This window comes from Staurois parvus, unplaced genomic scaffold, assembly GCF_062004578.1.
Source record: "Staurois parvus isolate SC_StPar_1 unplaced genomic scaffold, SC_StPar_1.0 ptg001642l, whole genome shotgun sequence".
NCBI classification, from domain to species: domain Eukaryota; kingdom Metazoa; phylum Chordata; class Amphibia; order Anura; family Ranidae; genus Staurois; species Staurois parvus.
Window position 1 is genome coordinate 827,770 of NW_028319438.1, and position 18,510 is coordinate 846,279.

Consider the following 18,510-nt stretch of genomic DNA (forward strand, 5'->3'; position numbering starts at 1 on the left):
TTATAAAGACGCCCACAAGAAGTTCATTTTAAACCTTTTAGACTTCGCCATGACGCACAACTACGTTTGCTTTAACCAACAACATTTCCTACAAATTAGAGGCGTTGCTATGGGTGCTAAGTTCGCCCCTAGTCTAGCGAACCTTTTCATGGCTAGGTGGGAAGAGGACATTATTTACACCAGAGACTGGCCGGAGTTAGTATTCTACTGCAGGAATTTTGATGATATTTTATTTGTATGGCAGGGTGATGAAATCCCATTGAATAACTTCATTAGAACACTTAATAATAACACCTTAAATATCAAATTAACCCACACATACAGTCAAGATAGGATTGACTTTCTTGATCTGACATTAATTAATAATGGAACAGGGATCCTGACAAAAACTCTCTTTAACCCCCCTGGCGGTATTCCCGAGTGTAGCTCGGGGTTAACTTTCAGTACCAAAAGCGGTAACCCCGAGCGACACTTGGGAATACACTGCAGCATTGCTCTGGGGGTCCCTGCAGCACTTACCTTGTCCTGCGCTCCCGCGATGTCCCCCCTGCAGCATCCCCGGATATCTCCCCCGGCCGATGCCAGCATCCGTCTTCCGGGTTCCATTCCCTGCGAGCGTCGGGACATACGGGGGACGGAACCGGCGGGAATTCAAAAATTTTAAAAGTGACATTCACTCAATACACTAAAATCACATAGTATTACATTCCTGTATCAAACCATTTCACATACATTTTGTCCCGAGTGCTTTGTCCGGCGCCCTGCCTGCATTTTTACTGTTCTTTCTGCCTGGAAACTGAGAAACGTCCATGGCGTCCAAAAAGTGTCCCTTTAGGTCAAAAGCGGTTTTAGACCGTCTAGAGAACAGCGATAGTAAATTAGAACCACTTTCAGAATTGAGTGATAATGATTCGTGGGGAAATTCCTCATCAGACACTGAAAACGATTCTGCGACTGAGCTCAGCGATGTGCAAACTTGGCGCTCTATTTCAAATTTCAGTGTTTTTGGTTTGATTATATTATTGAATTACATTTATTATTATATTATTCTTTTTTATGATTATTTATTATATTATAATTTATGATTTCGTGTTTCAAATTTTATCATGCCGGGGATGTTTACTAGACTCTTGTTTGGACAGATTTCAGTGAGTTATTCCTAAGAATTACAGGCCTACAATAAAAAAGCAACATATTTCCATGCAAAAAAATGTACCGCTTTGAGCACAGAAATACTGACATAATCAGACCGCTAGGGAGCTTAAGCTTAAGAAGACTGACAGAAACAGTTTTATACTGACAGTTGTCATCACCTTTTATGGTTAAGAAATATACCAAAGGGACAATTCACAAGAATCAGACGCAATTGTCATGATTTATCTGACATTCATTCACAAGATAATATTCTTAAAGAGAGCTTCCTAGAAAAAGGGTATTCGGAGGATTCCCGTAACGAGACTATCCAACTAGTAGCTAATTTGGATAGAAATACACTTATTACAAACAATAAGAGATCTCAATCCCAGATGTTATGTCCGTTTGTAACAAACTACTCCTCACAACGCTATCAGTTAGAGAATATATTTAATAAACATTGGAACATCCTTACTAACGATCCGGTTCTTAAAAATTTCCTTCCTCAGAAACCTGAAGTAGTATTTAGAAGGGCACCTACAATAAAGGACAAAACAGCCCAAAATGTTATTGATCCGCCCAATAAAATGTAATTTTTTTGGAGAACTTAAAGGTTTCTATCCTTGCAATAAATGCAATAAATCTCACGCTGACAAGTCGTAGAACACATAACATCCAAACACAAAGCCAAAACATCTCTTATTGACAAACTACACAAGCCATGCAAGATCTTCTCAGCGATCTATCACCCACCAACACGGACATAAAACATCACTGGATAACCGTGCGGGGAAGGTGGAGGCCGGCAGGACCCCCAAACAGCTTCAGCTGTCAATCACCAGGTCCTGGCCGGTGATTCCCTGCCCGCACCCAATGATTGTTTAACATACATAAGAAAACGATTCCACCTACGTGACTGATGTGTTCTTATGTATGTTAAACCTCCATGCAAGGACATAGCTTTCCCTATTCATTCGTACAAATGTGTAAGGTGCCACTCAAAGTTTAACCCTTCTGGAACTCAAGTACATAAATGAAAGATCCAATACACCTTTAGGGAGAGACCTGAACCTGTCAGCACCTCGTCTACGAGTGACCACTTTCTCCACCGCCTCAATACTGAAGGCCATTGTGTTTCCCATATGATTTTAATAAAATGGCGTGCCACACCATTATCATGATGTTTTACATGTAACTGGCTTGTTGTTCTCCCAACATACTGTAGCTTACATATAGCACAAGTGATGAGGTATACCACGTCATATAGGGATGAAGCTTTGAGGCAATTATCGGATGGCGCCACATATGAGGTGTTAAGAAGTGATCCTACTAAAGTGTATATGGAGAGGTTGAGATCACTAGTGAAGAGGGGTGTAAGATCGGGAGTGTTCACAATGGAAGAGCGTGAAATATTGATTTCACAATATCCTGTCATGGCGATTTTTCATCATCTTCCCAAAACCCACAAGGGGTTAAATCCCCATGTGGGTAGACCCATCGTGTCAGGAACAAGCTCTCTTAATGAACAGCTAGGACAATGGCTTGATGCTCAGTTAAAGCCTCTTAGGGAATTGCCCCACTTTCTTAGAGACACCAAACACTTGTTAGGTATTATGGACACCTTTCAATGGCAAGATGGATACACCTGGGTTACATGCAACATGTCCAGCCTAGTATACGTGTATACAGGGATGTGCATTTTCTATCAACCGACATGCAGTTGACAGTTGGCCCTCTTGTAAAAGCAATCTGAGCAGCCAACTAGCCACTGGATCACCTTTTACAAGAAGTGGGAAGGGACCGCATCTCCCCAGACACACTGGCTCCTCTTCTCTGGTCCTCCGCCCTCTCCACGCCCCTGCCGGCTGTCCTCATTAAAAGTGCCCTTGTCCCACCTGCTGATTCGCTGAAGCTGCCGCTCGTTATCCCCTTGTCTCTGTGCCCCACCTGTGTCCCAACTGCGATATCAGGAGTTCTCCTCGCTCTGTCATTGGATAATTAGATGACAGGGAGCCACGTCTATTTCCACCCCAGAAGGCACTCCTTTCCATCTCATTGTTCGGGACGCCCAACCTCTGGATTATTCGTGACTCGTCATTGGTTGGAGAGCGGACAGACCCCGGTAGGCTTCTGACAAATGATGAACTGGGACTGAGCGGACATTGGAGGGAGGAGGGGAGTCTGGGGAGCGTAATTTTGGTAGGCCAGCCACTCCTGGGAAGGTTCACCAATGTTCCAAGTTTTCTCCATTTGTGGATAATGGCTCTCACCATAGTTTGCTAAAGTCCCAAAGGCTTCATGTACACTGGATGTTTTTACAGCTGCTGTTTTGGGCATCACATGTTTTTTTTAACTGCCTCTAACCTTCCCTGCATGTTACCCTATGTGTAAGAGTTTAGTGGCAGGAGAGTTTAGTGGCAGGAGAAAACCCATCTGCCAGTACGTTCTGGAGCAAAGCCTTATCAATGGCTTTGTAACCCTTTCCACACTGATATATGTAAATTACTTTGTTTCTCATTTGTTCTTAAATCTCTTTAGATTGCGGCATGCTGTGTTGCATGCTTCACTTTTTCATATAGCTTCTATTTAAGAGATTTCTTGATTCAACAGGTTTGGCAGTAATCAGTACACAAAATGGCCACTGCCCCAGCCTATAACTGGCCTTCACAGCAAGGAGCACATGGAAGGGTGACGCATGTCAAAGAATAAAAGAGAAAAATTCCCAGCTCAACTTACCCACCAGCCTGCAACCAACTGAATTACCTGTCTAGCAGTATGCGTTAAAAACAGGGGTTTAGTTAGCAAACATTTGCAAACACATGCATAAGCTGCAGAGCATTTTTCTTGGCACCCTGATATTCTGTAGTTCCTAACTCTACAAATTTTGAAAGCCCCCATAGTAGAGGCACATGAATTTAATTGATAGAAATTCTGTTTCACCAGTCAATTGTTAATTATTTATTTGCTTAATTGCCAAACCATGCTTACATGCTCACATATATATTTAGCCCAATGTATGCATATGAGGTTTGAGTATTAGCTTAATTTAGCATGAAGAGCATTACTTTTTATTGTTCCTGTCATACCTGTGATGTGATTTTAAAGCTTCAATAAAGATATCGAGGAGTGCAGCAATATTCCGGATTTTTGCATATCATTGTTTCACAAGGAGACTAAGTGCCTCTGTCCGGATGCATCTGTATGTGTTGCTGGTTCAAGTCAGGACTGCTCCACAAAAAAAAATTCTAGCACTACGGTGAGCGGTGGATGCAAGTTTAGGTTTCCTGGCCATTGTACCCTAGGGGGAGGAGGCCTCCTGTTGCTCTTTCCTGCAGGAATAGATTCAGGGGCCACTCCACTCCAAGGGATACAACTTGCCTCACTGGCTGTATTTTTACCTCGGGCTGCTTCTGAAGTGGCTGTCCCGTCTGGTACCCACCATTTGGCTGGTGCCCCTGCAAGCCTGGAAATATATTGTTTTGAGGGTCGTGACACCCTTTTACAATGGCTAGGCATACTTTGGCACTTTATCAATGTAAAGGAGGCCCTTCTGAAAAAAACGGGTCACTCCCTCTGTGGTAGATCTGCGTTTCCAGGTGGTCCGTAGTGTTTAGGTTGCTGGTGGAAGAGTCCCCATCTCCAAGGTCCCCTGTGGACCGTAGGCAGTGGCAGTTGTCCACACCAGGTTATGTTCACCTACACGGTGCTTTGGACAGTATTGGCCAAGGTTCTGTCCACACCAGGTTATGTTCACCTACACGGTGCTTTGAACGGTATTGGCCAAGGTTCTGGCGTCCCTGGCACTTAGGGAGTGGGTGTTATGGCAGGTCTGCCTCTGCGAAGGGTGACCTAGTGTCTAGAGAACTGGCGGATCAATTGGTCCAGGGATAAAAGTACGCTGTGCTGTGTCCCTTGATGCAGCTCAACTTTCTCTGCACTTTCCATTGCAGCAATGGTGCTTCGGCAGGTCTTTGGTTCACATGTTGGTCGGCTGGCCAGACTTCCACAAGGACCATCTTTGTGAGGCTCCACTGGAAGAATTTCTCAAGACCCTAACACAGTGGCAAGAATACCTTCCTCCTTCAGGCCATGAATGAAAAGGAGCCAAGTCGTTAGATTGACCCTTGGGTCCATGGCCAGGGGCTACAAATCCTTTGAGACTCCCACGGACAGTGCAATGCACTCTTGGGCCTGGAAGTCATATAAGCCCTCGAAATAGTCTGCCTCAGTATGAAGGTTCACCGCCACTCATTTCCTTGTTGGGGGGTTGCCTTCGCTGCTTTCCGGCCTGTGGGCCTCCCTCTTTCATGCCAAGTGGGCCCCAGCAAAATCTTTCTCTCTGGCTACATAATAGAGTTTCATTCCTTCCCACCAGATAGGTTTTTCCCTCCAATCTGCTATTCTCAACAGAGCATTTGTGGACTCCATACGGGGCTGTGCAGGACTTCCTCCTTCAAGGAGTGGTCCTTCGAGTCAGGGTGGTTCCCAGGCTTTTACTCCACTTGGTTCACAGTACACCAGTCTGACCAATTTTCAAGGTCCTGAATGCCCTCATGGGGTTCACAATTTTAAATTGGATTTGCCTGGTGGTGGCCTTCCTCCACCAATGGAATTTTTGGGCCTACCATAGACTTCAAGCCGCTTAACTGCACAGGGACATCAGAATTTCCTACGCTTTGCTTTCAGAGATGAGGGTTATTATTTCGTAGTGCTGCCCTTCATTTGATCCTCAGCTCCCCAGGTGTTTACAGAGGTCTTGGCAACAGTACTAGCCTTGCTGTGACATGATTGATTGCCTGAACGACTTGCTTTTACGTACGGAGACTCTTTTGTCCACGATGGACAGCTTGGAGATCACCATGCATTCTCTACAGGTCTTCAGGTGGGTCTTGAAACTCCGGGAATCTGTGCTGATCCCAGCCAAGTGCCTGGAGTATCCGGGGCTGATTTTCAATTTAGGGGAGGCCACGGGGTTCCTCCCATTGGATGACCTCCAGAAACTTAGGTCAGCGGTCGGACAGCTATCATCCTGCAAGCTGACCTTCCTGCATTTCTGCATGCAGGTTGTAGGCCTGATGGTGGCTACCTTTGAAGTGGTTGTGTATGCCCAGTTCCATCGAGAATGTTGCAGGGGTAAAACTTTCTATATGCAGCAGGTCTTCCCCTTCTCTGGACAATCTGACTCATCTGATGGCTGCAGTCTCTGTCTCTCAGGTAGCCTAGGCAATGTCCTTTTATTCCTTCACTTTAGGATCACCTAATGTAGCTACCTGTGTAGATACCATGGATCCATCTATAAGCAAGCCAGCCAGCCATGGATGGTTGTGGATCCATCTATGGTCAGGCTCATTGTACTGAAGTCACTCTATCTACTGAATTGCTAAATGATGCTAGGTCTGTTTTAGGATGTACTGTATATATGTTTCACATGCATGGTACACCTAAATCTCCAATAATCTATGGAGACCAGAAATAAAGATATAAATTATGTATGATTTTTTATCTCTAATTGGTGCCTGAACAACACACAAATCTATATAACCTACTAATCTGTTACATGACATGTCAGTCATTACAGATAATCCGGAAGTTTTATGCCTGGATTGTCTTCCTTGTTATTGATGTAACATTCTGTATGTATAAACTGTACAATATTCTTAACCACTTGAGCCCTGGACCAATATTGACATTCCTTTCCTACATGTAAAAATTCAGAATTTGTTTTCGCTAGAAAATTACTTAGAACCCCCAAACATTATATATTTTTTTGCCCTAGAGCAGGGGTCTCCAAACTGCAGCCCGAGGGTCAGATGTGGCCCTTTGCTTATCTGTATCTGGCCCTTGGGGCACTCTTCTTCCCTCTATTAAAAGTCACTATTCTCCCAACCGTGGCCATTTTTCCTCCTACTGACACCAATGATGGGGCACTATTTCTCCCACTGACACCAATGATGGGGCACTATTCATCCCACTGACACCAATGATGGGGCACTATTCCTCCCACTGACACCAATGATGGGGCACTATTCCTCCAATTGATACCAATGATGGGGCACTATTCCTCCCACTGACACCAACGATGGGGCACTATTCCTCCCACTGACACCAATGACGGGGCACTATTCCTCCCCCTAATGCCATAGATGTGGCATTGTTTACTTCCACTGGTCACAGTCCGGCCCCCTAAAGTCTGAAGGACAGAAAACCGGCCCTCTGGTTAAAAAGTTTGGAGACCCCTGCACTAGAGAATAAAATGATGGGTGTTCCAATTTTTTATGTCACCCAGTATTTGTGCAGCGGCTTTTCAATTGCAATTTTTTTGGGAAAAAATACACCTTAATGACTATTAGTGCACACAAACATAATATCCAATTTTTTAGTAAAATATAAAAGATGATGTTGCACTGAGTAAATAGATACCAAACGTGGCACACTTTAAAATTGCGCATGCCCCGTGCAACAGCTCAAACTACTGTACATTAAATTATCCATAGGTGATGCGCTAAAAGCCTTAGATTTATGCAGGGCATACATGCTTCAAATTCCGAACAATTTTTCATCCAAAAATCGGAAACGTCGTTGGCTCGGTAATCCGATGGTGCCATAATTGATTTCGAAAATCGTCCGACCAAGTCATAAAGTTCATCCTATATAACAGGTGAAACTTCTGTTCCTTCCAAGTCACGGCTCATGCGCGTATTCTTTTCGGAAAAAAGATCGTACGATTTGACCATCATTGAGTCGAAAATTGGTCATTTTTCATGATTTTTCCAACATGCCCAATCACCGAAAAGGGGAGGAACCATGAAATTTCTGGACTAAAGCTGAACATAGCAAATGTTGGGGCCACTCTGCAAATGTCTCCCAACTGTATGCAATGCGGAGTTCAAGCGGGTAAAGCAGACAATGAGGAGGTGATACAACACTTTCTCACCACCTGCCAAAGACTCTCTGAAGAAGGATCACTCCTCAAAATACAAAGCACTTGTGACTGAGCCCTTAAGCTAGGTTTAGAGGTGCAGTAAGAATGCAGCACCTCGAAAAAGCATTGAGAGGTCATCAGGCAGACCTTACTGTCTGTTTTAACCCATTATATGCTGCAACACTGTGCCAACGCATGGTGCAAAATTCCATCACCTCAAACATTGACTCAAATTCTCGATTGTTTAAACTCGCATGTCTTTCATTCCAAGGATGAAGCTTGAATTACATCTCTATTATATCACTTCAAATTCCATCACAGAACACAACAAATGAATTCTCCCCTTTCCCCCTCCACCCCTTTTTTTAACATTAATTGTTTATCATTTTAATTTAAATTCTTATAACTACTGCTTAGTATTAATAATCATGCTTATATATTCTTCATTTATATTCACTTTTTAATCTATTTATCACTTTCATATGTATTTATACTTTCTTTAATATATTATTTGGTATCTATTCTTTAACTACATGTCTTTCATATTTCAATTTGAATTTATTTTTTCTAGTATTTATACATTTTTATAAAAACACATAATAAGTATATATATATATATATATATATATATATATATAGTTTTTAACAATAATTATAAATACTGTATACTATAAAGTAACTATAACTATAATTATATTTTAAATATAATGTATGATTAATATTATTATATAATTATATGATCAATATTATAATATAGTATTATATTATAATATATATTAATATATGTTTCCATATGGTATTTTAATATATTTATTATATTTATTGTTTACCATTCTTTACTTTTATTTGATATTGCATTTTATATTTTATAGATATATGAAAGGTCTTATTTATTTATTGCTTATTAATGAAAATCTCATTAATATTCTTTATCAATTATTTGTAAACTACATGCATTATAATCTTTATGAATTATTTGTAAACTATATTCACTATACTCTTTATGAATTATTTGTAGACCACATTCAACCAAACATTTTTGTTGAATTGTTAGTTTTGTATGCTTATATATATATTTCGTATCAATTTCTGCGTATGTCTATATATTTTTATATACATTCCTTGAAATTTTCCACATTTTGTTCTGTTACAACCAAAAACGTAAATTTATTTTATTGGGATTTGATGTGATAGACCAACACAAAGTGGCACATAATTCTGAAGTGGAAGAAAAATGATACATGGTTTTCAACATTTCTTACAAATAAATATCTGAAAAGTGTGGCGTGAATTTGTATTCAGCTGACTAAAATCTAAAAAGAGCCCACTTGTGTGTAATTTAATCTCAGTATAAATACAGCTGTTCTGTGAAGCCCTCAGAGGTTTGTTAGAGAACATTAGTAAACAAACAACATCGTGAAGGCCAAGGAACACACCATGCACGTCAGGGGTAAAGTTGTGGAGAAGTTTAAAGCAGGGTTAGGTTATAAAAAAAAATATCCCAAGCTTTGAACAGAGCACTGTTCAATCCATCATCCGAAAATGGAAACAGTATGGTACAACTGCAAACCTACCAAGACATGGCCATCCACCTAAACGGAGAGGCCGGGCAAGGAGAACACTTATCAGAGATGCAGTCAAGAAGCCCATGGGAACTCTGGAGGAGCTGCAGAGATCCACAGCTCAGGTGGGAGAATCTGTCCACAGGACAACTATTAGTAGTGCACTCCACAAATCTGGCCTTTATGGAAGAGTGGCAAGAAGAAAGCCATTGTTGAAAGAAAACCATAAGAAGTCCTGTTTGCAGTTTGTGAGAAGCCATGTGGGGGACACAGCAAACATGTGGAAGAAGGGGCTCTGGTCAGATGAGCCTAAAAGCAAAACGCTATGTGTAGCGGAAAACTAACACTGCGCATCTCCCCGAACACATTATCCCCACTGTGAAACATGGTGGTGGCAGCATCAGGTCGTGGGGATGCTTTTCTTCAGCAGGGACAAGGAAGCTGGTCAGAGTTGATGGGAAGATGGATGGAGCCAAATTGTGGGGCCAAGGTTCACCTTCCAGCAGGACAACGACCCAACATCCAGCCAGAGCTACAATGGAATGGTTTAGATCAAAGCATATTCATGTATTAGAATGGCCCAGTCACAGTCCAGACCTAAATCCAATGCAGAATCTGTGGTAAGACCTGAAAATTGCTGTTCCCAGACACTCTCCATCCATTCTGATAGAGCTTGAGCAATTCAAAAGAAGAATGGGCACAAATGTCCCTCTCTAGATGTGCAAAGCTGGTAGAGACATCCCCAAAAAGACTTGCAGCTGGAATTGCAGTGAAAGGGGGTCCTACAAAGTATTGACTCCGGGGGGCTGAATACAAATGCTGCCACACTTTTCACACATTTATTTGTAACAAATGTTGAAAACCATTTCTCATTCTCCTTCCACTTCACAATTATGTGCCACTTTGTGTCGGTCTATCACATCAAATCCCAATAAAATACATTTACGTTTTTGGTTGCAGGGATGTGAATACTTTTTCAAGGCACTGTATATAAAAATATATAGACATACGCAGAAATTAAGAAGGAATATATATATAAGCATACAAAACTAACAATTCAACTAAAATGTTTGGTTGAATATAGTTTACAAATAATTCATAAAGAATATTAACGAGATTTTCATTAATAAGCAATAACTAAATAAATAAATAAGACATTTAATATATCTATAAAATATATAATTTTGACTGCAACATGACAAAAGTGTCTATTTATGTTTCTTATTAATTTACTTTAATTTAATATATAGTATAGCGTAATTTCTATATACAGTCATTTACCATTTGATATTTATAAATATTTATATGGTTATAAATTATTTTACCCCCCTTCCTGTCCAGGGACATTTTCAGCTTTCAGCGCTATCACGCTTTGAATGACAATTGTGCGGTCATGCAACACTGTACCCATATGAATTTTTTACCATTTTTTTGAGACATATAAAAATTTATTTTTGTGGTATTTATTCACCGCTGGGATTTTTATTTTTTTTTTGCTATGTAAATGAAAAAGTCCAAAAATTTTGAAAAAAAGTGTTTTTCTTATAAAATTTTGCAAATAAATAATATTTCATCATAAATCCTGGCCAAAATTTATTCCGTTATCTTTTTAGTAAAAAACAAAAAAGCCAAATTAGTTTATAACCAAAATTTTTTTTTTACATTTTTATTTTATTTTTTTATATTATTATTTTTTTTTTTTAGCATACTGTCACCCAAGCAGTACAGTGTCACCATGGTGACACTGTACTACTTGTGGGGGGGGGGTGAAAAATGTTTTTTTTTTTTTTTTACACTGATTGCTTTTACACCCATATAGGATATAAAAACAATCATTTCTCTTTCTCTCTGTCTGCATTTTGCTGCCATTGAGAACTACTGAGTGAGCTGTGATTGGTCACATTTTGTCACATGGTACAAGGCTGTTGTGAATAGCCTTGTACCATGTGACCTCTGTGATCATTCACAGATTTCACATGTAGTAAGCAATGATGTCAGGAGTGACATCTTGCTTACTACTTTGCATGTGATCACTGATTGGCCAATCAGCGATCATATGATCGGGGCCTCGTACAGAGGTCCCGTCCGATGATCGGTGCTTCACTGTGTCCGGAGGACACAGCGGGCACCGGATCGTGGTGCTGAGCACTCCCAGGGAGCGCGCACAAGCAGGGTGCGGGGAGGCCATTTATAAACGACCACCCGACCCTGCAGTGCCACCCTCCGGCCGTTTATATACAACAGCCGGACGGGAGGTGGTTAAACAACATACCCTTGATTGAGCTGACATATGAAACGTCGTGGCGTCGCTCAAAAGCTGATTTGAGAGATTGTTCTGTCTCTCTAACCTAAGCATTGAATGTGTGATCTCTGTAACTTACAGTTGTGATGAGATAGCGATAACTCCAATCTTAGTTGAATAACACAGGCAGTGACTCGATCCAGAAGACATCTTGTAGATCTTGTGAAGTTTGTTCCATAAACTGAGACAATCTTACAACAATGAACATCGGATAGGTCAAAAGATCATAATGTGATCTGCTTCATGACATGAGGCTTGAAGCTGAAATGCCTTACTGTGAAAAGGGGTGGGGCTATCTATACAGCATGAACTAATCCAGAGGAAAGGGAGGAGCAGAGACAAAATACAAAGAACACTTAAAGGCATATGACAGTCATGTGAAACATGACAGAGATGAATCGGCTCACTCCTCTGTAATCAAGCCCCAGTGGGCGGGGCGAAACGCATCTGCTGGAGTGGCTGAGCCCATTCCTTACTACACAGGACCACACAGGTGGTGTGAGCGGTGTCTCCTTTCTTCTTCCCAACATACCCTTGATTATTTATTATTTAAAATTATTCACTACAACTATTATTACATACTTACTTTTATATAACATGATAATTCATATTAATTTACAGTTTATTTTTATTATATTTATACCTGTGTTTATAGTTGAACATTTTTTAATCCATTATCATATGTTATATGATTATTTATTTCTATTTATAGTTGAACATTTTTTAATACGTTATCGTATGTTATATAATTATTTATTTCTATTTATAGTTGAACATTTTTTAATACGTTATCGTATGTTATATGATTATTTATTTCTGTTATTGTTGAACATTTTTTAATACATTATCGTATGCTATATGATTATTTCTATTTATAGCTGAACATTTTTTAATACTTCATCGTGTGTTATATGATTATTTATTTCTATTTATAGTTGAACATTTTTTAATACATTATCGTATGTTATATGATTATTTATTTCTATTTATAGTTGAACATTTTTTTAATACGTTATTGTATGTTATATGATTATTTCTATTTATAGTTGAACATTTTTTAATACATTATCGTATGTTATATGATTATTTATTTCTATTTATAGTTGAACATTTTTTAATACATTATCGTATGTTATATGATTATTTATTTCTATTTATAGTTGAACATTTTTTTAATACATTATTGTATGTTATATGATTATTTCTATTTATAGTTGAACATTTTTTAATACATTATCGTATGTTATATGATTATTTATTTCTGTTATTGTTGAACATTTTTTAATACGTTATCGTATGTTATATGATTATTTATTTCTATTTATAGTTGAACATTTTTTAATACGTTATCGTATGTTATATGATTATTTATTTCTATTTATAGTTGAACATTTTTTAATACATTATCGTATGTTATATGATTATTTATTTCTATTTATAGCTTAACATTTTTAATACATTATTGTATATTATATGATTATTTATTTACCCTATGATGCATTACTTTTTAACGTCGTGGTTTATATAACGATGGATAAAACCAATTTGCTTAATGCTGCGCTGCTAATGTTTAAACGTGCATTAAAGTAATCAGTCTAAAAAGACGTCCACAAATGAAATACAATACAAACAGAACTAAATCAAAAACCAGATGTGAATGATACAGTGCATACAACACAACCTGTTTGGCACACCGCAACCGAGGCAGTGTGGAGTAACAAAGCCACTTGGCATATTGACTTGTAGCTTGGCAGATGGGCATGGGCAGTAAAACTTCAGCTCAACCATCTGGCTCACCCGTGTAATTGAGGCCTTACTGAACATTCACCAAGCACCAGCCCTAGCATTTGAAAGGAAGTGAGGTGTGCCAAACGTGCTTCCATGACTGAAGGTACCAAATATTTTCTTTGTTCCCAATGCTGGGCTAAGAGGTGGGAAAGTGAAGGAAAGGTGAGTATATGTTGCTGTTGGTTTGGCCCACATCAACAAACCACGGGTCTCTTTTTAAAGGTCCCACCTTATCGATATTACTTCCTAGAACAACAATATTCATATCTCTGCTAATTTCATACAGTAGAAACAATATTGAGTTTCTTTTTTAAATGTTGACTTTATTGTCTCTTTCACTTGTCTAATTTTTTTAATTCACTTTTTATTTCAGTTCTCCTATAGATTTATATCTATGGATATTTTGGATGTGCGTATACCTCCCATCTTCAAGATATTCAAACATAGTTCTATCTTTAGCCAACCCACTTTAGTTCTTCCCACTTCAGTTCCTCCCAATTCAGTTCCTCCCACTTCAGTTCCTCCAAATGAACCCAAACTGATGGAACTTTTAAAATATATCAGTTGGCCCGAACCTTCAGTGACTTTGCAACATTTTCCATTGTCTACCAGTGCAAAGAATTGTGAATACCAGCTGCGGAATCCACGAGACACTTACAGGGTTGGAGAGACTTTGGAGGTGGTCATCACGGCTCGTGATCACAATGGCAGACGAAAGGAATATGGCGGAGACTTTTTCCAGGCCAAGCTGCACTCCAAAGCATTGAAGGCTGGAGTCACTGGTCATGTAAAGGACTATAGAAATGGAAGCTACCTGGCCAGCTTTCTACTACCTTGGCGAGGGGAAGCCGAGGTCCACATCCGACTCATCCACTCCAGTGAGGCTGTAGATGTTCTGAAGAAGAAAAGAGAAAGTGACCCGGGAAAGGTAATTCATTAAACTGGTGATCCTATTTATATTTAAAGCTAGTGATGGGCTGGATGTTCGAGTCGAAGGTAAGTTTAACGCGATCATCGGTCGTTCCTGTGTTTGCCAAACACACAAATGGTAAGAACATTCGGCGGGCTATTTGCCTGCTGCGCCCCACAATGCACTGTGCTCTCATAGTGCATTGTAATTGGCCAAAGCAATGCACCTGACCACAGGTCAGGTGCAATGCTTTGGCCAATCACAGCACAATTGGGCAGAGTTAGTGGTGACATCACTGCTAGCTCCGCCCAATTGTTTCCATCTGACCAGCAAATGTCAGATTGGCTGCGAGTGCGGACGGGTCGGCGGTCGGCGGGTTTTTTCATTTTGGCAAGTCGGCGTCATTGTGACAACTCTGTGATTGGCGATGGAGTACAACAATGGAACCAGTTTTTTTGCCTTTTTTTTAAATAAAGGACTTGTCAAAAACTTTTGTTTTTTGTTCAATAAAGAAATGTTTCAAAAGATTGGTCTCTTTATTTTTTATTTAACCCTTTAGTGAATGGGTAGGGGGTACAATCACCCCTTACTCATTCACAAGGGGGGGACCAGCATCAGGGTACCCTGATGCTAATGAGCGCCCCTGTCTGCAGACCCCCGCAACTACTGGGCCAGGGTTGTGGGGAAGTGGCCTTTCTCCCCATGACACCATCCCAATGCTGAGGGAACATGGCCTGGTAATCCGCAGGGAGGAGGGGGCGCTCATTCACCACCCCCCTTTCCTGCCCTGCCAGGCCTGTGCTCGGATCAAGGGTCTTGTAGGAATTTAGGAGGGACCCCACACTTTTTTCACCTATTTTTTGGGGGCGGAGTTCCCCTTAAAAATCCTAAAGGGTCTGGTATGGCTTTTAGGGGGACCTCCCACACCTCCTTTTTCCCTCATTTTTGGGAGGTGGGGTTCCCCTTAAAAGTCCTACCAGGCCTAAACTTTTTTTTTTTATATTTTTTACTGTGGGGTCCCTCCTAACCTTCCTACAAGACCTAAAGGGTCTGGTAAGGATTAGGGGGAAAGACCCCATGTTTTTTTTTTAATAAAAATGTAATTTAAAAAAAAATGTCAGTTATACTGCAGCAGGTTCTATACATTGTACAGATGTGCAACTTTGCAGGTAGTTTAACAACTTGCCATCCGGCTGCTGTATATAAATGGCCGGATGGTGGCAGTCCAGGGGCGGGTTGCCGTTCATAAACGGAGCTCGCCATTTTGGACTGTGCGCGCTCCCTGGGAACACGCAGCACCGCAATCCGGTGCCCGCTGTGTCCTCTGGACACACTGAAACACCGATCGTCATACGGGACCTCTGTGCGCGGTCCCGATCATGTGATCATTGATTGGCCAATCAGTGATCACATGAATAGTAGTAAGCAAGATGTCACTTCTGACATCATTGCTTACTACTTATGAAATCTGTGAATGATCACAGAGATCACATGGTACAAGGCTATTCACAACAGCCATGTACCATGTGACAAGCTGTGACCAATCACAGCTGACACAGTATTTCTCAATGGCTGCAGGAATGCTGCCAGAGAGGAGACATGAGGAGACACAGCCTTTATGGGTGTAAAAGCAATCAGTGTAAAAAATTTAAAATCTTCATCACCCCCACAAGTAGTGCAGTGTCACCATGGTGACACTGTACTGCTAGGGTGACAGTATGTAAAAAAAAAAAAATAATATATAAAAATAAAATAAAAATGTAAAAAAAAAATTTTTAAATTATAATTTTTGGTTATAAACTAATTTGTTTTGTTTTTTACTAAAAAGATAACTGAATAAATATTGGCTAAGATTTATGATGAAATAATATTTATTTGCAAAATTTTATAAGAAAAAAACTTTTTTTAAAATTTTTTGACTTTTTCATTTATATAGCAAAAAAAAATCCCAGTGGTGAATAAATACCACCAAAATAAAGCTTTATCTGTCTCAAAAAAAGCTAAAAAATTCATATGGGTACAGTGTTGCATGACCGCGGAATTGATAGCACTGATAGCTGAAAATTGGCCTGGAAAGGAAGGGGGTGAAAGTGTCCGGACTTATAGTGGTTAAGGGGACCCCCCAGGAATGATATTTAAAGGAATGTATTTATTTATTTTACTTTAAGCAATGAAAAATGACTGCCCCATTAAAAACAGTACTTTTTTAAAAACAATTTCAATTGTTCAAGTCCCTCAGGGCAGTACCAGAGTCCCCATACCCCTTTAACGGCCAATAACTTGCATATAAGACTTCAAAATGGGCACTTTTGAATTTACAAGTTTGAGTCCCATAGACTTGCAATAAGTTCAAAGTTTGCGGTCAAACATTCATTAGGTTTGAATGTTCGACCATGAACCGAACATGGGGGTGTTCGGCCCATCACTATTTAAAGCTGATCTTCTGCTCATATTCCTGTGACTTCTCATAGTGCAGAGTAGAGACAAGCCGAATGTACCTGGGTTCGGTTTATGGCAGGTTCGCAAAACATGATTATAGCTCAGGTGACAAAACTGTACCCCATTTAAATTGATTTAGTGGGAATGAATTGAAAAAAAACAGTAACAACGATTTCATTTTCTTGGCCAGTAAGCAAGGAATTATCAAGCAAATGGCATAGGCACTGGACATAGCACTGGGGAACATGTACCAACATGAAACAAAAATCTAGAAATTTTACAAATGATTTAAGATCAAAATTAAAATGCAAAATTGTTTGAAATAATATGTCTGGAGGATGCCTATGAAGTGGAGCATCTATATAATGAATACAATGAATACAATGTACTACAGCAAAACTGATATTTAAAAAAAACATTGCTGTTTATGTTGCCATCATATAATGGCTCCCAGCCACTGATTTGCAAGCAGATCCCTTCAATATTGTTGGGAATGTAACAGCATGTACTATAATGTACTATATAGTATTGTGTGTTAATATCACTTGACCAGTAGATGGCACTGTACACTAAAGGTTATTAGTTGTGCATATGTGTAAAACTTGTTGGTTCTATCTCTTCTTTCTCTATCTCTCTTCAGGAAGTAATCTGTCTGCTGAAATGTGCTCTGTATGTTTGCAACTTAAGCCACACAAGTAAAGTCCGAATTCTGCCTCATCACTACCAGTGTCTTCTCTAACACATAACCAACAAATATTAGTTTCTTATTCTAGATCAGGATTTCTCAATCAAAGTTCCATGGAATCCAAGGGCTCCTTCAGAAGCTGCCAAGGGTTCCTTGAGCAATGAGCAATTTCTGCCTCTTAGATAAGTTCCCACTCACACCATAATTCTTCCCAATGACCTCAAGTGTAAAGAAAATTCTTCCCAGTGGTCATGACACTAATGTACCATGAGTTGTAGATATAGTCATTTTATCAGAGGTTCCCCGAGACAAGCAAGTTATCTCAAAGGATCCTCTGCATTAAAAAGGCTGAGAAAGGCTGCTCTAGATGATGTTAATAAGGTGGGGTTCTCCTAAAAATGAAATAACTATAAGTCAGCACACACAAACACATAACACATAATATCCCTTAAAGTCGTATCATTATCCTTCCCCTGAAGTACCAGTATACAATATATCAACCGACTTAAATGAACACACTCAAAGTCCCAAAAGTAAAATGTCCAAAATTTCAAATAAAAACCCCAAAAAAGTCCAACGTGATATCCAAATCTTGATGGATAAGTGCTCACTACTGCAAAATGAAGATGAAGATAAAACTCAGACGTTCTTCATATACCTAAAAAAAAACAAAATCTAGACATAGTGTATTATCTTAAGTACCACAAGTATAGTGCCACACGTGCAGCATGCAAAACACTATAGTGTCACAGCATTCGTGAAAAAGAT

The 18,510-nt window shown here is 39.7% G+C and overlaps 1 protein-coding gene across 1 annotated transcript in view; it reads left to right on the forward strand.

Annotated features, from left to right (window-relative positions):
• The window catches only part of LOC149434893 (NXPE family member 3-like), an 86,075-nt gene that overhangs the window by 23,244 nt on the left and 44,321 nt on the right, over window positions 1-18,510 (forward strand). Inside the window, exon 2 of the mRNA XM_089663232.1 lies at window positions 14,082-14,636. Coding sequence (XP_089519358.1) covers window positions 14,082-14,636 — 555 coding nt within the window. The remainder of the gene's footprint in view (window positions 1-14,081; window positions 14,637-18,510) is intronic.